We start from the raw sequence: 22,965 nt of genomic DNA on the forward strand, positions 1-22,965 counted from the left end.
CACTGTTTAAAATCCTGAAAGTATTTGAAAAACATTTTCCATTGGAAAAATTAAGGCTAAATTTGCAACTGATTCACTTTATTTTCAGGTATGTGAAGGTTCTTTCTTCACTCTGCATGCTTCTGCAATGAATTTTAGATCCTCTGTCCTTCTACCACCTGTAGCACTCCACTATTGCCCCCTCGGCCTCAGCTCTGGCATACCTCCCCCGCTGGAGGACTCCCCAATCTCCAAACCCACCAAATTTCTTTCTTCCCTTGTCTCAAGACTCCTTGATAATTGCTTTAATAAATTATCTTCAATACTTATTTTAGTTAATATTGAATTCCTCTCTTATCTAAATTTCAAGTCCAATGTGTATATTATATCTAATTTTGCAATGAGTCTTCTGAGAAAGTTATGAATGTTTACTTTCCACAAATCAAGTTTTTACCAAACTTGTTAAATTATAAGGTATGATAAATGGGTTCTCAAGTGAAGTTACGTTTGTGCTGCAATGGTAAGCTCAGTGGTAACAGGGAGAAGGCTAGCTTAGTAAATTAGTAAGAAAATAAATAAATAAATAGCAATCCGTTGTTTTTTTTCCCCTCAGTGTCACAGCAACATCAGATATCAAACTAGTAATTATACTATATCAAGGCATTTGACATTTTTTTATCTTATTTTAATAAAACAATTCCACTAAAGAACATAGGTACTTTTATCACAAGAAAAAGAAACAATAAAATTGCTTTTTTATCCTTTTTCATATGCATGATTAATGCATGCCAAGAACACAAGCATTGCATAACTGAACATAAAGTAATAATAGCATATTTCCCATAAGCCCTGATGCTTTAACTCAAAGCATACTTCAGTGAATCACAGAATGCTTCAAATATGAAAACACATCAAGAGAAAGGTTGTTTGTGTTTCCTGTCCTGCTGACTATAGCAATCTATCTGTTCTCAAATTTTCAAATTTAGATTAAACACAGATGGACAAATGGGATATTTTAGAAAGATAGGGAGATGATTTCAGAAAATCAAGTAGCAAAGAATACACCATTTACATTTTAGCTAATGCTAACCTGGATGTCAAAATAAAATCATTCAAAACAAAAACACATCCCAGAAGATGTGTAGCTGGTGAGAAAATTACTGCACATCCTCAGCAAAATGAAAAGGCATGATTAAAGTTTGAATGTTTGATATTAAACCCAAAAGTATGGCATACAAAAAGTGTCTTAAGACAGTTGAATGAACTTCCCAGGGCATAGCCTTAATAGAGCTTAGAACTAATTCACAATAAAAAATACCAAGAGTAATTCATGGGTGAAAATTATGTCAATTCAAACAAACAGAATTTCTTCATACTTCTGCTCATTAGTAAACAGAAAATTTCATAATGGTAATATACAATTAAAATAAAATAAGGTAATGCTATACACAAACCAAATAAACAATAGCACAAATAACAATATAAAACTGATATTAAACATACCCCCAAATCCTTTGACTAATAAAATTAAAATGATTAAAAGTACCAGCAAATATTAGTATATTAGTACTTGAAAGTAAAGGAAATGAATGGTAGATTCATGCCACATTTACTTCATGTCAATTTCAAATACATTCATGAACATCTGCAAATAAAAAATACTCTGGGCTTAGTGATAGTCACACAACATAAACATACAATACATGTATATTGTTTACTGCATGAACTTTCTTGCCAGCATCTTTGTACAAGATATTCTATAACATCAATTGCATTTATTTTATAGAAGGTAATATTCTTTAGAATGACAATTTATAACAAAGTTGATCTGTACATCATTAAAGTATTTAATAATGTAAAGATAAGTAAGAAAAACTAGGTTATATCAGGAAAGTAGAAATATCAGAAAAATAATTATCATGCAAATTATTTTTCTAACAGTGAAACCCATAATGAACTTTATTTTCTGTAGGATGATAATAAACATGATATGAGATAAAGGGTGCAAAATGCTTAGCAAAGCATCTGCACTTAGTAAGTGCTCAAAAATTCATCTGAATTATTATTATCAGTTTTACTTTCATATCATGATATTTGGGCTGCCTTCACCTCTATGTACCACCTGAATATATTCACAATCAATTCAGCATACATATATTAAATACCTACAAATGACCAGGCATGATATTAGGGACTAGTAATGCTCATTAAAAGTTAAGAAGATAAAGGGACATACAAAATAAAGATAATCATGTACGGTTAATGCTGAGAGAGAGACAGGTAGCAGGCACCATAAGAGTTCATGAAGGAAAGCTACCCAAATGGTCCTGGGGAGGAGAGCAACTGTGGAAGGGGAGAATAAAGTGGGTATGTGAAAATGTGCCCATGCAATGTGTCTAACACAGTCTCTCTCTTTCAGTCTCTGCCATCCCATTTGCATCCAGGGCCCTGATTTTATTAGTCTCAGATAAGTGAGCATTCAGCAGGAGCAGATACAGTCGGAGCTCCTGCACAAACACAGATACCCATCAGAAACCTAGGTAGAGAAATAAATTGACTAGAAAGGAGACACAAGGACAATTTAGGTTATATTGCCTGCTTCGATGTCTTTTAGCAATGCTGCATACTTTTTTTTTCCAGTGGCTGTCTAGACATAAATAAGATAAAATTGATTATAAGAGGAATATAAATGAACTTTTCAGAGTTTTTATTTTAAAAGCTAACAATATTGAGACCCATTAAGAGCAATGTAATGAGAGAAAGACTTTGATATGTAAAGGAGAAATGTTCCTGAGAATCTGAGAGGGAAAAAAAGAGTACATTAAAAAAAAATCTTCAACAGGGAGAAAAAGTTTTAAATTTGTTTATAAAACAACTTCATACGCATGAATTTTATAAAAAGTATTGAAAATATGTTGGTACTATAGCAAAAAATTAAAAATAAATCATGCTCCTTTGATTCTAATTCCATACCAGTTTGCACAGAAAACTCATTTATATCAAATTTTTTTTACTATATCTATTGCTGTGCCTCTTTATATGAGGCCAATTCTATATCACCCTACAGTACATAATTTATTAGGAAAATTTTCCATATGATCAAAATAAGTAATAAATAAAGTAAATCAGCAAGAATTTCCTTTTATATATTATAAAATATGTAAAAATTTGAATATCACAACTTTTAATAAAGAAGAACAATCTAAAATGTAAGATTTCTTTGTAAATCAGCAATTCAAGGGTCAGACAAGAATGGAGTGTTATATTTCTGTGGATCATTGGAATGTGGTGTTAATTTTTGAAACTTCATTATAGGCATACCTCATTTTATTATACTTTGCTTTATTGTGCATGCCAATGAGGCTTTTTTTCACTTTTATTTTTTACAAATTGAATAAGTGTAACAACCATGGTCAACCAAATAAAAGAAAACCATGTTTTTCAACAGCTCAGATGACCTTTAGCATTTTTTAACAATACAGTATTTTTAATTACGTTATGTACTTTTTTGTTGTAATGCTATTGAACACTCACTAAACTACAGTACAGTGTAAACATTATATTCAAGCTTACTGGGAAATTCCATGACTCATGTGACAGACCTTATTGCAATATTTGCTTTATTGCAGTGGTCTGGAACCGACTCTGCAGCATCTCTGAGTTATGCACACATGTGGCCTTCTTGCAGTTTTTGATCTGATAAGGTCTCCTCTTCATCCTGCCCACCCTCCTAAGTTAGGCAGTGGTTAAGTATCAAGGTACCAGGGGAAAATGTATGTTCAAAATTTTGAGGGAAATGGAATCTGTCTTGGCTTTTGGGTTTTAAAGGGCTAGGCTATAAGAGGAAAAACCTGGATTTAATAAAAGATTAGAAAGGAAATATAATGGAGCTAGGTTAGAGAGGAAAAATTCTGGAGTAGCAGAGATTGGGAGTGGGGAAATTGATGTTGAGCCCAAGGAAGACCAGGGAGGGGTTAGGTGGATGTGAAGGATTCTTAAGAAATTCTGCCTGAGTAGATCTGCAAGCTGGGATAACCCCCCAATGCAGAAGGAAAGGTATTACAAATAGAATGAGCTTCAAACAGCCCTTCATTTCTGTGGTAACTGGACTCTGAAGAAGTGTGTGATGGTACCAAGGGTCAGAGAGCTCTATAGAAAGAACTGGCAGAGAAAAACAAGAAGAGAAACAAAAAAGGAAAGGCACATGGGAAAATCATGGCACAAAATACAGTTCTGTTAAACTTTTAAAACTTGAAATTTCACTCCTTACATACCTGTTTTTTATGCCTAGAATTATGATATTTTAATATGCATTGTGCCTATCATTTCCTTCTACATGTTTTAAATGAGTAGATAGAGAACAATACACAGGATTTCTTTAAATATCCATCGATTCTATTTATATAATAAGAAAACACTTTCAGTTGCCAACCATAATGTTTCTAGAAATAGAGAAAAAGAAAATACATATGAATAGCTGTAATAGTTGTTTGAAGACTCAAACAACTTCTCCTTCAATAGGATCTAGAATACTATACAATATTTTGAGTTCATATGACATCCTAGTTACTCTTTAGGGAAATTTTCAATTGAAGTAATTTAAAAAAAATCTTTTTATTTTAAAAAAAACACTTTTAATTTAGAAAATTTACTTAGTTTGGTCATCAAATTTTCCTGACACATGTATCCTCTTGTATTCTCTGCCTATGAATGTTGTTGACCTTTAATTTTGTTGGAGTGAGGAGTGGTAAACTTGAAAGAGCACTTTGATTCCACCAGGAAAATAAACATATCATTAAGAAATTTGAGAGCAAAATAAGAAGAAAAGGGAAAGATTAACAAAAGAGTAACTTTAGAAAAAATTCGATACTGTCCAATTTTACTTTACATTTAATATTAATTTTATATAAAGTTCTTTATATAAAAGTGTAGTTAGTAGAAAGAGGCTATAGTTTTGTAATTGAGAACAACAAAAATTCTAATCCTTCAATTTCCAATCTCTATGAGACTGTCACGTATCAGTATTGAAGATTATATTAAAGAAAATTTGAAAACATATATGAATTCTCAGCTCAGCATTCTACCATATAATATTGTCTTCTGAAATACTTTAAAACAATAAGAGGGACATTTTAAAAATGTATAGTAACTAGCATAGTTAGGAACATAGTGACTAGCCATTTTCCTTTTCCAGAAAGATGATTCAAAAATGTTTAGAAGATACAGGGCTCCATGGCCTGTAATCACAACAGCTCAGGAGGCTGAGGCAGGAGGATTGCAAGTTCAAAGCCAACCTCAGCAACAGCATGTGCTGTACCACTGGGCTTCACTCACCTGCTGGACATTATTCCTTGCACTCTTCCTTGTCCCAGTCACTGGATTTAATTTAGAGACTGTGTCATTTGGCATAGGCCAAAGCCTCAGAGACATGCTTCACTCCTCATTCTCTGCCTTTGCCTCAAAACTGCTGGAAAATTCCATTGACTACCTTTCAAATCAAATTCAGTTTCTTTTCACCAACTGCATGCTAGCACATGATAAAGCCACCATTATCCCTTCCCCTAAGTATGGAAATAAATTCTACAATTCCCACAGCAGCCAGAGTTATTCTTTACATTCATAGGCAGATCATGTAACTCCTCTGCTGCTTCACTGCACTCAGCACAAAAACAGAATCCGTAAAGTAGCCTACTTGGCTCTAAACAAGAAAGGCCTATTACCCTTTTACTTGCTTTTATTAACTCCCCTTGCTCACACCCTTCTCACCCTTTCTTCTCCTGCCTCTGTGTGCTCCACCCAATCAGACTTTGTTCCCTCTTGAGAATGGCAAACATAATTCTTCCTTGGCTCCATGCTTTTTTATCTTTTACCCTCAGTAGTCTTCCCACAATATCCTCAGGGCTCCTTTTTGACCAAACATGACCTTCTTCACCTTCTTTTTGACCAAACATGACCCTCTTAATTGGCCTTGCCCTGACTGCAGAATTTATAATAGTGATTCTGCCACTTCCAGGCATGAGCCAATCTATTTTTTTTTCCACAATATTGATCACCTTAAAAGATAAACTACATTATCCACTTAGTTTGCTGTTGTTCATCTTCCTCCAATAGAATATAAGCTTTATAAGGCTGGAGATGTTTGTTGGAAATTTTAAACAACAGTGAAACAGAAGCATCTGAAGCAGAATTTAGCATAGAGTAGGTACCTAGTCATTATTTTGTAAGGTAATGCAATTGGAATTTTATAAGAGTGGAATCAAAGCTACTTAGATATGTCTTTATTAACATTCTTTTAACTTTATGTCTTGTGACTTCAAGTATCTTTCCCCTTCCTAACCCATACCACAAATTTTTCTTAAATTCTTTTGAATCTCTTTTCAGCAGATTTTAAAGTTTTTATTTAAAGTGCTTCCACCCTCAACCTGCCTTGTTGTACTATTTGAAGTATGAATTCCTGTGTCTGAGCTCGTGAGAATGAGATTTGTAGAATATGCCACCACATGAAAGGGAGGTTGTGAATTCCTTTTATACTAGGATCAATAACCATCTGAATTGGACAGATTAAATTAGCCACAGGCCAGTTTGGAGGCAGGAGGATAGATGGACAGCTTCTGTGAGTCTCTTGTAGTTCTATACAAAGTGTTTGTTCAAGTTTCAATGAGACAAAAACAGCACTAAAATGCAAAGGTAAACATTCTGCTTTAAAGTGATAGAGACAAATGGCCTTATACAGCACAAACCTTTCAGAGATAGTATAGATCATCTGCATTATGTTTTTGTGTTGCCTGTGAAAAGGATGCATGGAGAAAGGCCCTACTTGAAATTCAGTTCCAATATCAGGTTGGCTGAAAAGCTGAGCTTCTTAGTAAATCCAACCAAATACACTGACATTTTCAGAGTGCATCTGATACATTTCAATAATTAATTCTTAAGTCAAGAAAGAGTCAAGAAATCAGATGAAGAAGCACAGTAGGCTGAAAATTGCCAGTGGGAAGGAGAAAAAAAAAATCAGCAATAGATAGAACCTTTTCAAGCTGAAAGGAGGTCAGTGGGATACCACTGGGAACAGGGATGAAGCTTCAGGGGTTTTTATTATTGTTATTTACATAAACCACCCAGAGAGTAATGTGAGATGCTCAGTCCATAACTTTGCAGAAATTGGTAGATTTAGAAAAATAAAAATGCAATCACATAGTAGATAGAACTAAATCAATGGAGTACTTACATAATAAGCAATAATTTTTTCTCATGAAAATTTATTCTCTTTTAAAGGATACAGATTATAGAATATTGGTGCTAGACAGGAACTTAAGAAGAATACCAAGCATCAGAAAATTTTATGTATGGTCTAGAGATGTTATTTATCTTTGCCTAAGGGGGTGTCAAATAATTGCTAAATGAAAAACTGGTAATAATAGTTGAATATATTTTAAAATAAAAATAAAAAAATATATAGAATATTTCAGACAAAATTATTAGAGAAAGAAACTAACATCATTTCAAAGGAGCTGTTTTGCAAAACTATCTGATTTCTCAGGTTAAGTTTCTTTCAGTTTGTAAGTAATTACTCTGTCAAATACTGTCATTAAAAATAGAAGGTCAAAGAAAATTATAATTTAAGTCACCGATAGTTATTTTAAAAAAGCAGTTTGACTAAATTCATCATATACCTTGTATGGCTGTATCATGTGCCTTAAAATGATAGAGGAACAGAACCAAGAGAGATGCAAGCAGTCCCTTCTAACAGTCAGTGACCTGTTCAGAATATTTCCTCATTTGCGCTTTTCAATACAAGATCTCAGGAAAGGTTAATGTATGTAGAAAGATATGTATGCATAAGACCTAGAGCATGCTCTACCAGGTGGAATTCACTCACTGAATGTAAAAGACTATCTCTACAGACCAATGCCCACAATCTGGCAGAGAAACCACTCTAGCAATGCCAGCTCTGACCAATGGTCAAAGCCTCTAACAAGGAAAACAACAATGTATCAATGTACTTATTTTAAAGCTCATAAAAATGATACTGTGTGCTCTTGTTTTCTTTAATCTAGTAATAAAAAATGAGAATGTTAGATACTGCTAGAAAAAAATTTCCTATATATTTCAATCTAGTTGCTAGATCAGTGCTTAAGAGGTGATAGGTGATTAATTCTCTTGAAATACATATAATTTATGTCTCTCTAGGATACCTAAGGAAATAGTACATTATGATAAGAAGTATTTTGGATTTAGAAGTTCACTACATATTATGATTTGGTTGTGGGGTATTCCCCAAAACAAGGTGAGGCTGAACATCATGGAGGAAGAGTGAGACACCGGGAAGCAGCTCACATGATGATAGAAAGCAGAGAGTAAGACTCCATTACCAGATACAAAACATAGACCCCATAGCCACACCCTGTAACAAACCACTTCCTTACAGCAGCACCCCACCTACCTTCAGTTCCCACTCAATTAATCCCATCAGGTAATAAATTCACTGATTAGGTTAAGCCTCTTGTAACCCAATCATTTCTTGTCTGAACCTTCTTACATCACATAAGCTTGGGGGAATGTCTCGCAGAAAGTCTTAACTGAATCAGTGAATTAATCACCTAATGGAATTAACTAAGTGGTAACTTGAGGCAGGTGGGGTGTGGCTGGAGGGGGTGGGGGTGTGGGCGTGGGCTTGGGATATATTTGTCTCTGCTGTCTGATCATCATGTGAGCCTCTTTCCCCCACCACACTCTACCACCATGATGTTCGGCCTCACCTTGAGCCTTGTGAAATGGAGCCTGCTATCTATGGATTAAGACCTCTGAAACCATGATCCCTCAAATAAATTTTCCTCCTCTATAATTGTCCTGTTTGTGGCTTTTAATCACAGTGGCAAAAAAAAAAAAAATGACTAAAACACTGCGTGATTCTTATAATTCAAGTGATAGATGAAATAATAGTATTCAATTGTCTCTGTGAATATTTTTTAAAGAAAATAAGTGATATGTACGTTTGTTTTTACATTTTAAGTGAGTGAAGGAGTAAAATGTACAACTCAAGTGGTGCATTAGAATGCACATTTGATTTTTAAATCTTAGCTTAAATAACATAAAGATGCAGTGCTAGAGATAGGAAATCTGTATGCTAGATAATTTGTTATTTGGCAACCAAACAACAGTCACTCTATTTTTTTGTTTCCTCCTGGGAAGAAATAAATCACCTAAGACAGGAGCAAGTGACATTGCACTAATGCACTTTCCAAATATATAAAGAGGTTTCAGAAAAACAAACAGAGTAGCTATAGGTGGAAATTATATTTCCTTATTATGTTGAAATAGAAGATATCTAAACATCTTAGATGTTCAAGTGAAATGGTTGAAGAATTTCAACCATTTTTTTGCTCAAGTCTCTATTAACTCCTATATCTAGACCTGAACAACACTAAGCATGATTCAATTTAATCATATTGTTACTAGGTGTCTCAGTATGTGGATGTTTGTTAGAAAAGCATTTAGAAACGTAAAAGTGTCAGTCAATTTGGACGAATGGCAAAGAAAACTCTTGTTCCAGACAATAATCATCTATGCTTTAAACTATTCTGGATAAAGTAGATCAACTGTGTATAGAGATGAGATCTGAATGTAGAGACTGTGATTTTAAAGTGAACATATCTATTAATTATTAGATATGTGGAATTAATTAGAGGTGGGAGACTACAGAGCTCTAATGAAGAGCCAGAGAGATGTAAGATCCAAGTACCTTAAGATAAGTTTTGTGGGGATATTCCTTGTGCAGGAAAAGAACATTTAATCAAAGGCAGTCAACTGATTGAAGGCAACAAAAAATTGAAGGCAGATATCATAAAGACATAAAATTCCGAAATATGAATGATGGTATTTATGGTGATTTGAAAACCTCTGGCGGTAAACTGCATAAATTCAAGGACAGAATTTCATATTCATTATAGTTGGAAAAGGAAAATGGAAAAAACAAATAAACAAAAGTGGGTTGAGGCTGGGAGGATAGATCATACAAGTTTGAGGCCTTGGGATTGATCCACAGCACCACAAAAAGTAAAAACAAAGAAAAAAAGAAGTTAAAAAATTATGCTAATGTTTATAATGTATAGTACCAACATAGAGCAAAAATTAGTTTCCTAACAAACAGTTGCTGTGGATTGAAATAATGGTCACTTAAGCAAACCTTTGGAATAGATGTTGAAAAGTGTGAGTCATTTGATCTCCATACTTTCAGGAAGAGTTTTTAGCACCTGATCTATTAAAAGAGGCAAATGGAGCAAGTTTTATTTCAGCACTCACTGGGAAAAGGCATGTAAACAGGGGGTCCAGTCTCTTTTCCTATTAGAAGACTAAATCATTCTGTCATATCAACTGAGAAGGAATAACACACTATATAGATATCCAAAAGACACAAAGATTATTGTACCAAATTCCTTACAAAATGAAATGCTAACTTGCTTATTATAACTAGTTCCCATCAAGAATGTATTTCCTTTATTTAAGTTGTTTGAACCTGACATCAATTGCATTGGCTACTCTTTAACATTTAGTGTGGCTATTCGTAACAGACATGTGTGGAAGGTAAAACAAGTTGATTCAGCTTCATCCATTTGCCAGGGTAAAAATTAAATATATCACCTCACACCAGAGATCAGGTCTACTTTTTACATGTGATGCTCAATAACTGAGATAAAGCAAAAATTATTCTTATGAGTACAGACTTGGATATAACATTACTTGATAATAAGAATTCACAATTTCATATTTTGATTTTCTGACATTCTGTTTTTTGTTTTTAAAATTACCAATGGCATATTGTATCTCATGAGGTAGCTAATATCTTTTATTCATACTTAGACAATTTAATTTTATCCAGGTGCCTCCTCATCTGTAACTAAAATATATTGTGATATTTAAAATTAAAATAGTTTCATTATCATTAATAAAGAGCATCTTCTAACATTGTGTTTCCTACAATGAATGCAACTTGCATTTTATACATATTTTCAATAATATTATTGACATTCCATTCATTTTCCAGCTGCTTTATTATGTTTCTGTAAGTTGCTTTTCTCTTCTCTCAATTATATATCAGAATTAATTCTAGATGCATCATTTATATTTGTACAAGCCACCAATGAAGTTGAGAGACTTACAAAATTTTAAAATAAAACAAATCCTGTCAAACGTACTTAACCCTTACTAACATAGAATATATCTTAGTGTATTCATCTCTCTACCCATTTTAGAACCTTTGATATGATTGGAATCTTAAAATTTAATATTCATACTCCAAGCCAGTTTGAAATATCACTTAAAAGATAGCAGTTCTCTTTAAGAGGACAAAGAACTTTCAACAACCAAAGCAGCATGATTTTATTTGCTAAAAATTTATTTTTATGTAAGTTAGTACAAGTGAAAGTTTATTAATAAAATATTTAAACTAAAAATGAAAATTCTGTTTCATTATCTTGTATGAGGTCAGTGATAAATAGCACAATGTTAGCAACATTTTGCAGTGTTTATAATCTTGTTTAGTCTTTTTAAAATGTACATTCAAAAAAAGTAGTCATTATTGCTGCTACACACAGTTTATTTTAAATACTGGTGTACCAGTTCATTTTTAATTTGATTTCAAAATATAAAATATACTATTTCTTCTTTTGACTAGAGCCTATAAATGCCCTAAATAATGTTGACAAATATTTTGAAAATGTTGGTTAGTAATTGAATGTGAAGGAATTGCTATCACTAAATGCATTTTAATTCGCTAGATTTTAAAACAAAATGGCTGCAGTTTCTAAGAAATGCTTTCTTTCAGTAAATCTCCTGCTAGGCTCTGAGAATTTATGTTTTCTTTTAAGGAATCTACCGAAAATAAACACAATTTTTAAAATTCTTGGTTTTTTAATCTGTTTTATTTTTAAAAATAAAGTAAGAAAAAAAAATAGGGATGAAATGAATTATGATGCTTTAAATAGTAATAGAAACAAATACTCATCATATACATATTTAGTTATAAGAAGTATGGAGTCCAATTATTGTGCTGAAATGAAAGCTTGGCCATGCCACCTCTGGCACTATATACATTAAATAACATTTATGTGTGAATATTTTCAAAGCATTTGTTAACACTTCCCCAAACATTTGTAATACTTTTTAAAATCTGTTTTGTATCTCAGCTATGTTTCTCCTAAATCTAAACTAATACCTTTTTTATAAGAAGAAATAATTTCATGCATAAAGGTAATTTTTTTATTCAATGATAAGAAAATTTCAAGTCTTCAGTGAATCAAATATCACATTGCATAGAAGCATCTATCTTAGTATATAGGACAATTTGTATATCCTGTTATACACAGATAATCGTTCCCTATTTCCCAGTTTCCATTTCCACATGCTATCACAACTGGTTATAAATGTGGGATTCCCAAACTCCCACATTCCATAAGTAGGTAGAGTAGCTAGGAGATTTGACACATTCTTTCCCAAGGTAACTTTTGGCTGATGTGGAAAACAACACTCCATAAGCTATTTGGTGATTATTTAAGCCAAAGAATATCCATGCCTTGTATTTAGACAGCATGTTCAGTAAGTGAACTCAACTGTCTTCCAGATGATTAGTGCATCTTAGAGAAAACAGATCATATGCCTGAAATTTTCCTAGAATATTAATCTTCTACTAGAGAAACTAATTACCTTCTCACTTTTCCAAGACGGAATGAGGTTAGCATAAGGTGAATGAGTGAGAGACCCAGAAGAAAGAGAACAAAGGCAGAATGAGAAATACAAGATCTACTAAGAATCATTTTCTGGCCAGTGTTCCCGTCTAAGTTGGCCTACTTACCCTGACAACTGACCTCACTCTCATTTGGGTAAATGGGATCAAGATAAAAGAATTTAAATAAGAAGAGCATTTGATCAAGTTGAACACCACTTCTACTTTGGAAATGTTTTCTTTGCCTGTTTTGGTGTTCTCTGCTTCCTCTCATCATCTGCATCTCTTTAAAGTTTGAATACCTAAGAACTCAATCCAAAGGCTTTTACTTTCTTCTCTAGCTCCACTCATGTCCTTGGTGAGTTTACCCAAGCTAATGGCTGTAAACAATGTCTATAACTTAATGATTTCCAAACATTTTATCAATGGTATACAGTTTTTTTTTTTTCTGAGGTGCATGTTCATGTAACAACTTCTAATTATTATGTCACTGGAATGCCTTCTAGCTATCCCCACCTTCATGTGCTAGACATGAATCTCTAGTTATTTTACAATGTTCCTCCCAAGTCTTCTCCATCTCATCAATGTCACTTTGTCCTTGTAGTTTACACAAAAAATTAAAACAAACAAAATAATCAATATCTTTCTACAATCTACCCTCTTTATGGTGCCTCACTTCTAGCCTTCAAGTTCTTGTAGGTGTAATTTCACCACCATTGCTATGATGCTGGTAATTCCACTATCATCTGTCCCCTAATTTCTTAGGGAAAGTGTCCTACAAATTTTGATTATAGTCTTTTTTTAAGAAAATCAAGGAAATGAAACCAATCTCTTTAAAACTGAATCAGTATATGTGTCTCTTTTGCTCAAACTTCAAGTGGCTCTCTATTTCACTTGGAGGAAAGCAAAAGTCATTAAATGACTTGTGTATTCATTTCCTCTGTGATTTTATATCTTTACACTCCAGGTTTGTGCTTTTCATGTCATGTGGGTTGCTGAATGACCCCTGAATAATTCAGGCCCTCCTTGCCTTAAGTACTTTGTTCTTCTTCGTTTCTTTTCTTGGAATTCTTCTCTTGATACATGGCTTGCTCTCTCTCTATTAATTCTCAGATCAAATATTCAATTTTTTCTGGTCTCCATATTCAAAATTAAAACTACTGCCTCTTCTCCCTTGTCCAAGCATTCTTGTCTTTCTTCATAGTCTATCACATTGCAATATACTATGGTTTAGAACTTTTTTCCATTAATAAATTTCCAGCAATCTGGAAATGAATGAATTAGTGATCAAACTCATCAAAGCTTTATGAAATAAAAATTAGGGGAAAAACATCTCCCTGCAATATCTTAACATAGTGCTACATGTGAATATTTGTGTCCTGAAAAATTTATATTTTGAAACCTAATCCCCAAAGTATTGGTATTTGAAGATGGTCCACTGGGAAGTTGTTAGGCCATAAAAGTGGAGTATTACACATGAAATCAGTACCCTTATTGAAGAAGCCCCAGAGAGCTGTGTCATAAAGACACAGCAAAAAGGTGCCATCTATGAACCACAAAGCAGGCCCTCTTCAGACATAGAATCTGCCTTGATATTTTACTTTCCAGGTTCTGTAACTGGGAAAAATAAATTTTGTTTTTTTCATAAGTCACCTAATTTATGGTATTTTTGTATTACAGCTTGGAAAGACTAAAACACAGGTTATAGAAGTTCAATATAAATTTAGCCAGTGAAGTAATAGGCTTGCTTTAATTCCTTTCCAAGGGTATTTAGTAAGAAAAACTATTTAAAAATTTTCAATATTACAAGAACATTCATGCATGGATCTTTGGCATGGGCTCAGTATAAGGGCCACATTTTATTCATCACTGAATCTGAAATTCCTGTCTCTGATTATGGCTTATTTAATGAGGAGCTACTTACATCTGAATATAATTGGCTGTTTTAAATGTGTTTTGATATATTCTTTTTGATCATTATAACTCTGTGAGGTAGGTAGTATAGACATTTTTGTCATCATTTTATAGATGACTAAAGAAAAAATAAAAATAGAGCAAATGCTAGAACTTAAGTACTCAAATACCCTTCTAAAAAGCTTTTAACAGTGCACTTTACTAGTAATAAACATTTTAGATTAGGATGGTAAGTCAAGGGATTTTCTCCACTAATATATAACCATAACATCATTTTATTTGAAAAATAGAGTTACATTTATTTTTAGTGTAATTTAACATTTGGCCTTATAACATGTTTTCAAAATGCTCCTAAAGGCCCAACTAACTGGTATACATTGATCACTGTATTTCCCTTATTATAGGTTTGTTCTGTTTAGAAATCTCAAAAAAAACACAAACCTTGGGATTTTAATTACAGACTTTCTAAACCCCCACACAGCAGCTGTAGAGGAAGCAAATATCAGTTTTATTAGCATAATGGAACGACATGAGCCAAGTGAGTGAATTAAATCCCAGAAGATCATGCCTTTTGGATGAGATGTGCTTAAATAGAATTAAAAAAAACTATTCTGATGATTTATTTATGGTAGAAATGAGAATATAAACTTAAAGTAGCAATGCTTAAACTAATTTCTAATTGCTGTACAAAGCTGTGACCTGTTTTGCTGTCAAATGAGTTGCATTCATCCACATTCCCACAATAAAGTGCAAGCCTGTGTTTGCATTTCACAAAGAAAGCAAAGACAGGGAAAATGCAGCTCCATTAACACAAGTGAAAAATAATATTATCTTAGAATTAAGAATGGAATATCTAGAAGGGTCTTTCTATCATGACCCAGGCTTGATTGTACTGAGCAACATGAAGGGAGATAGTTATACAACATAAAGTAATGAGATAATCCAGAGAGAAAATCCATGTCAAAATCGCTACACACTGAGAAATAAAAAACAGAAACCACACCGAAGGAAGCTGTACTTTAAAGATATCCATATCTTGACCCATTGAGTCATCTTACAATAAAATTTTCATGAGCACCTGCCTTAACCCTGTTTTCTTCTTCTGAGCTCAGCATTTCACATTATCTATACCTAAAAATTTTCTAGAACATTACTAAAGAAACTAATTACCTTCTCACTTTCCCAAGAGGGAGAGAGGTTAACATAAGGTGAAAGAGTGAAAGATCTAGAAGAGAACAAGGGCAGAATAAGAAATGAAAGGTCTGCTTAAGAGTCACTTTCTGGCCAGTATTTCCATCTAAGTTGGCCTACTGTATAACTTGTTGAACATCACTCCCTTTTGAGTAAATAGGATCAAGAAAAACCATTTAAATAAATAAGGTTCAGGTAAACTGTAAATTCGACTAAGCCAGTCTCTTCAAAGGCATTAATAGATTCAGTAGACAGTATGTCTGGTTTGAAATTTTTGCACTGCCTCTCACTCATTATGTGAACTTAAATATGTTAGTTTTTCTTTATTTTCCACATTTTAAAAATGAGGATAATAATAATACCCATCTCAACAAACAAATATAAAATGTTTAGGGTACGGTGTGACCCATAATAACGTACAGGAAAGATTAATTGTTAAAATTATCATTTTTATTCATATTTCTAAAGTTGGAAAACAGCTGGAATAATACATTAGACTTTTATAAGCATTATTCCACTATTATATATAGCAATGCCTTCATTGTGATTTTACTAGAGAAGTGAGTTCAACTAGTGTGTGGATTAAGAAAGAATTCCTCTAAAAGGTACCACTGGAGGGCCTTTTATCTGGAGCCCTTGGTGACTGTGTTATAGGAACATAATATGTTTTAAAATTCACTTACATAATTCTAGCATCCTAAACATATTCCTTTACATCAGTTTTATGCAGGATAAATGTAAGCTTTAGTAGTCATTTCTTGATTAGCAATTTTTCATGAATATTTTTTAGGTGTAATATAAAATTTGAAGAATTCCTTATATTTTTAAGTTAAAATATTCAATAAAAATATCTAACTGATATTTTCAAGAGAAATAGTATAGTCTTATTTCTCAATTTTTTTTCACTCAGAATGAAAACAGTTTTACATTTAAATATCATACAGACCTCTCTATGAAATAACTTTCTTGTTTTCTTTCCACTTTGACTTAAAATTCTTTAATGATATTTTTCATTAACTTTGGTTTTTAATAACAAAATTGAAGAAAGGTAAAAACTACCTACTAGATCACTCATACATTTTATGTGTTTATTTTAGTTTTATAACGAATATAAATATATGAACACCATCAAGAAGATGAAATTTAGCTAACACTTCTAGAAAAGCGTTGAGTACATAGACTTGTCTTGGACTATATATTTTCATATTTTTATCCCCTACAGATGTCATTTAACTGGTATTGATGATTATAATGTAATATTCAAAACTGCAATATGCAAAATTTACTAAAGGCTTATTATGCTTATTATGGGCCAGCCCTGGGATAATTCATTTTTATGCATCATCCTATATAATTTTCACAACAACTGAATGTTGTATCAACTTTAGTGAAGCTAGTCAAATGTCCAAATACTGAAATCTAGTGAGTCCCCAAATCAAGATTCAACCTATGTTTAAACACAAAATGAATGACTTAATGTGTGGAATACATTACATAGTACAAACTAAAACACAGGTGCCACACCTAAAATGAAAATCTCAAAATAGTTTGAAACAACATTCCAATTTCATTTTCTTATATGCCTTTCAACTCCACCCTAAATATTATATTTTATATTACATCAGATTTGTATATAGTCTCACGTGAATATTTTATTAAATAATATTCTGTATGACTTTTCCTTAATAAATCTAGTAAATTAAAATATTGATTTTCCTTTGAACTACATGTGTATCTCAAATTATATAGCTGAGCACTTGAATTATCTTTGAATTCTTAGGCACTGTCAGAATGATTATGCTAATTTCTATTTGAGCACTGGATAATGATAATATAATTGTTAAGACTTAAAGACTTTGAAAATAGTAGCTAAAAGCTGGTGTTCTAGAAATGGCATAAAACGTTATCCTTACTATTGTTGCAGAATTTTGAAATAACTTAAAAATCAGGATTAGAGAACAAAATATTTCTACTGAGTTAAAACTGCTTAAAATTTGTAAGATCCTGGAGCAATATTAAGCAGTGTAATACATTTGTTATATTTTTATAAGTTTATTATAGAATGAAACAAAATTATTTTACACAAAGACATTTTAAGAAAACTCTCAGATGCCCATTTCTTCTAAGTGGCAAAACATTGATGCTCTTATTTAAATTTAAGCTAGATATACAGATGTAAAATAGATTGTAGAGTATGGAGAACTAAAGCGGGAAACAAGTTAGAAACGACTCCAGACAAGCTCTGAGGAATGAGTGACTTGAGGAAGAGGATACGATAGGGATACAATCCAATCAGGACTATTTGGTACCTAACCGAATGTGAGAGCTATTAGTGAGTAGAAATGAAAGAAGTTCCCAATCTTATAAAACTAGAAAATCAGAGAAATTTGGTGTTATGAGAAGACAGCAAATCCAGACCATTCAGATTTGCAAAGCAAAATAAGCATAATGCTATTAATATTGAAGGGGAAGTGTTTTGCACAATGAGGGAATAGCAGGCAAAAGCTCAGTAGGTGACATCAAGCCAAGAAAAGTAATCATCAAAACCAACAAAGAAAACTGTAGAGAAAGAAGACAACTATACCAACTGGTTCTCTTTGGATTGTTTGAAAGAGAAATCCATCTAGAAAGCTTAACTAAAATAAAGCTGTGTCATAGACCCAAAATGCAGGAATAAAACAGGGCCTAGACATACTTTAGAACAAGGGGATTGGGCTCAATTAGGGTATTCTTTCCTCTTTCTTTTTATACAACCTTGCTTCATTCCTCTCTCTTAGATTTAGTTTATCTTTTTAAGTCCACACACAGAATTCATGGCCATGGAGAATAACCTATCTGATCAACTGTCTCTCCTTCACCCTACTATCTTTGTTACCTTTCCCCTCTCTCCTTTCCTTTTCTCAGACTTAAGATTTCAGAGAAGCATTGTGATTGGGTCATTTATTCTTGGCTTGCCAGTCAGCAGTGGGGACAGGTTGCTCGTGGGTACACAACCATCTAGAAAATGGCTGCTTGCTTTATTTTGTATGAAATGAAGTGTATTTTTCAAAGGAGTTGTGGATATCTGAGCCAACACTGCAATGGATGATCTCCTCAAGGATCAGAGACGTAATCTCAATGATGCCTCTGCTTCAGAATAAAACAGAGAAGAGAAAGAGTCAAAAATATTTTTTAAAAATCTAATGTGTACAGAGACACTGAGATCAAGGGAAATGAAAATCAAAAGGAGCAATATATATTCAGCAGAAAAGGAATAAGTAATATGCTGATTGTCAATCCACTATTGGATTTGACCAATGAAGATAATCAGTTGCTACATAATTTGATAAAATTTACATATGCAATGTTTATATTATTGTGCTCCGATATTGTGCAATAGTGGTAACAAGTATTTTAAAAAAAGGAGAAAAATTTGGGTAGTCTTTTATGCCATTACTAGTAACTATTAGCTGACTCCTAGTGAACTCTGTTTTAATCTAAGCACCCCCAAACAACTACTATAGGAGCCTTATTTAAAACTCCTTACTGGGATGTTGATGTTGAATTCACTAGTCTATGGTTTATGGAATGATACTATTTCTATTTTGAAAAAAAATGAGAAAACATTCCTTTCTCCATTCTTTCAGAATCTCCCCACCTTTCCAAGATTTTATAAAGTGAATGAGATGTGATCCTCCCCAGAACTTCCCTTGATTTGCTAGGAAGTAAGTTGTCTGGGTCAGAGGAAAGAACTATTTTTAAGCAACCATCCACTTTTGCATTACTTGGGTTCTATTTTCAGCATCCAAATTTTATTCCTGTTTAAAGACAATTTACCTTGACACAGAAATTGGACAACAAAACTATTGCAGAGTTCAATCTATTACCTTTGAATAATGTATATCTTTCTCAAACAATGGTTGGAAATAAAATTGAAATATCTGATTGAGGTGCAGTTAATTCTAGAAAGTGTTATTCTTGCTTTATAATAACTGGCACATGCAAAAAGACAGGCATGGGATAAACTATGTCTGAAAGCCCTCCGAATGCAAGGGAGAAGAGATAAAAAGACAATGAACATATGTGTAAGGGTAGGAAAAAAGATGTAGGAAGTATTAATCTGTGTACAAAAATATATTTGCATTGCAAAATTCTAGCCAGCAGAACACATGGAACCTCTAGAATAATTTATGGTATCATCATCCAATGGAAAAAAAATTCCTGTATTTAAAACTTTGCAACCTCTATAATTTGAATTAGTTTTAACTATATATTAAATTAGTTGCAATTATATTTGAGAATTATTAAGTGAACATAGTTGTGATTATTGCTAGAGGTTTATGGAATCAATGCAGCAATGACTCATGCTCACTCCATTCCTTACTGTTTTATCTTCAAATTTACTTTCTCCATTTATTTTTAAAAACTCAGGGCTCATTCAAAATGTCTTCTCACTTTACTGAAATAGACTGCAATCACCCCTGCTTCCTTAGCTTTATATATGTTTTCTTACTCCTTTTTTTGTTGCTGGTACCAGATATTGAACACACAGGCACTTAGCCACTGAGCCACATCCCTGGGCCTTCTCATATTTTATTTTGAAACAGGGTTCTCACTGAGTTGCTTAGGAACTTGCTAAATTGCTGAGGCTAGTCTCAAACTTGTAATTCAACTGCCTCAGCCTCCCTAATCACTGGAATTATAGGGGTACACAACTGTACCTGGCTCTAATCTTCTTTGTTTTTTACTATATTTTTCTATATACATTCTAATCATCTTTTAAGATCAAGTTCATATTCAACCTTATTCATAAAGTATTACCCAGATTTCAGTAAGAATCTCTGTCTCTCTATGTATGGGTTTACTCACCATTGACACATTATTATTACATTTTTCTTAATGCCTCATTTCTGAAACAACACTTCTTAACCTTTTATTATATGAATTCATTATGTTTATTAATTTATAAACATACATTAATTGTTCTATGAATGTTTTTTTTTTCAAATTCAGACAGAAAATTACTACAGTAAAGATTGGCTAATATTTCTACCAAATTTTCTGATACAAGAACCTACACAAGGCATGGAGGTGACAATAATTTGCCGACCCCTCTTTAGTATTCTATAGACAAATACATTGCTAGGAAACTATGGGTTCTAAAGTAAATACTAAGCTTTATCAACAGGAGGAAGTTAACACTTCAAAAGTAGGCCTAAGTTACTATATTAAAACTGAGCATAAAACTATAACTTGGACCTAAAAGACAAAAAGTAAAATAAAATAATGCTTTTTGGCTAATTGAGAAACATAAACAGAAAAAAAAAAACTTTACAAACAGTGAATAGATTACTATGGGAAATATAAATTGAATCATATGAACTATGAATCTAGTACATACTATCATAAGTAGATACACAGATTATATAGATAGATAATTTGATTTTTTTTCAAATTCACAAAAGCTTAGACACATTAAGACAAGATTTTTGGCCTTTAGGAAGATATTTTGGTTTTTAGACAAGTGCATCCTTTTTTATGAAAATACGTTTTCAGGTTACTATCAAACACAAATTTAATACAATCTCGAAATAGAAGAAAAAATAATAAATAACCCAAACTCTTTATAATATTCATCTTTTAGAGGATTTAATTTCCTTTTCAAATAGTTATATGAAGGCATACAGAATTTTGTGACTTTCCTCAAGCTTTACTTGTGACATATTTTTTTAATTCTCAATTTTATTAAGGAAGCAAAGGTCAACAGGCAAAATATTAGAACATGAAAGCACATTTCAGAATGAAATAAAATGAAAACCAAAACTAGAAAACAAACTTAAAAACAACCATGCCAACAGACATATATCAAAAACCGAATGGTTGAAATACATGCATTTTGGGTAATTTATAAATACTATTCATGCACTAAAATAGCATTAACACCAACAGAATAGATTTTATCATTTAAGAGAACTTGGAATAAGCAGAAAAGTGAACCACCATAACCATGCAAAATGGACATGGGCTCACCTTTAACTTTATTCTTCGAAGCAGCAGCTGGTACCAAGAAAAGGTTGCACAAGAAGAAGAAACAAATATTAGATATTAGATAGACATTTCAGTTAGCAAGAAAACAGAGATGCTATTAGTACTAAGTTGAAAAGTGCATTTATATTACCCACATACTTTATATCAAGAGAATCTATAACAAAGAAAATGACAATTGTTATATTTCATTAGTATATGATTGAAACACACAAGTAAGAAAGTAAGACAGGAGGCCCAATAGGGAGGTGCAACTTGAAATACCACAAGACACCAAATTCTTAAAGAGTTCTTCTTTCTCTGTGTTTTTCTTAGTTCTAAGCCTTAAACGATAATCAATAAAAAGTTATTCATACATAGCTATTATTTTGCAGAGGAGTGTACTGGGGAATGAATCCAAATGTGCTCTACTACTGAGCTACATCCCTACTCCTTTTTATTTTTTATTTTGTGACAGGGTCTTGGCAAGTTGGCACAGGCTGGGCCCAAACTAAGGATCCTCTGGACTCAACCTCTAGATTCATTGGTATTACAGGCATGCTTCACACTTTAAATATGTTTAATACCGTTTGACAATTAAATCGTAAACCAAAAAGTAGGAATTAATCACAAGGGCAGGTCATTTCATTTACTGAATGCTTTACTAAATGCTGAGCCTGATGTCTCACACTTTCCCTACATCTTACACACGATGATGACAACTTGGAGAGTTAAGTTTTGATGTTTGTGCCTCATAGGTGTGGAAAATGAAAGTTAGAATTGTCTAGTTACCTGCTGAAGATGACAGAGCACAAATAAAGCAAGTTTAGAATTCTAGCCTAGGTGTATCAGATCCCAGAATCTGTGCACGAAGATTCCACCCTGTGGTGTTTGTATTTAAGGAACGAGTCACTTAATAAAGTGCAAGCATCAGTTCTTCGACAAAACCCAACTCAAATCATATGATTCATTAAACCCTAGCTATTTTGGTACATGGTTGACTATATAGCTATGAAACTTGAAAACTTCATTACTTTAATTGGCATGATTCCCTTAAGAGGTAGAAATTGAAGCTTATTTATATCTAGTGGTAAACACTATTTGGGGCAGAAATAAATTTAATGAGGAAATTAAATTAATTAGTCCTATAGGACAGTTGC

At 32.7% G+C, this 22,965-nt stretch overlaps 1 protein-coding gene across 2 annotated transcripts in view; it reads right to left on the reverse strand.

Annotated features, from left to right (window-relative positions):
• Positions 1 to 22,965, reverse strand: part of Cadm2 (cell adhesion molecule 2) — a 1,008,689-nt gene that overhangs the window by 278,812 nt on the left and 706,912 nt on the right. For both annotated transcript variants that reach the window (XM_026393992.2, XM_077795032.1), the window contains exon 2: positions 21,812 to 21,838. In XM_026393992.2, coding sequence (XP_026249777.1) covers positions 21,812 to 21,838 — 27 coding nt within the window. The remainder of the gene's footprint in view (positions 1 to 21,811; positions 21,839 to 22,965) is intronic.

Source organism: Urocitellus parryii, chromosome 2 (assembly GCF_045843805.1).
Source record: "Urocitellus parryii isolate mUroPar1 chromosome 2, mUroPar1.hap1, whole genome shotgun sequence".
In the NCBI taxonomy this organism is placed as follows: domain Eukaryota; kingdom Metazoa; phylum Chordata; class Mammalia; order Rodentia; family Sciuridae; genus Urocitellus; species Urocitellus parryii.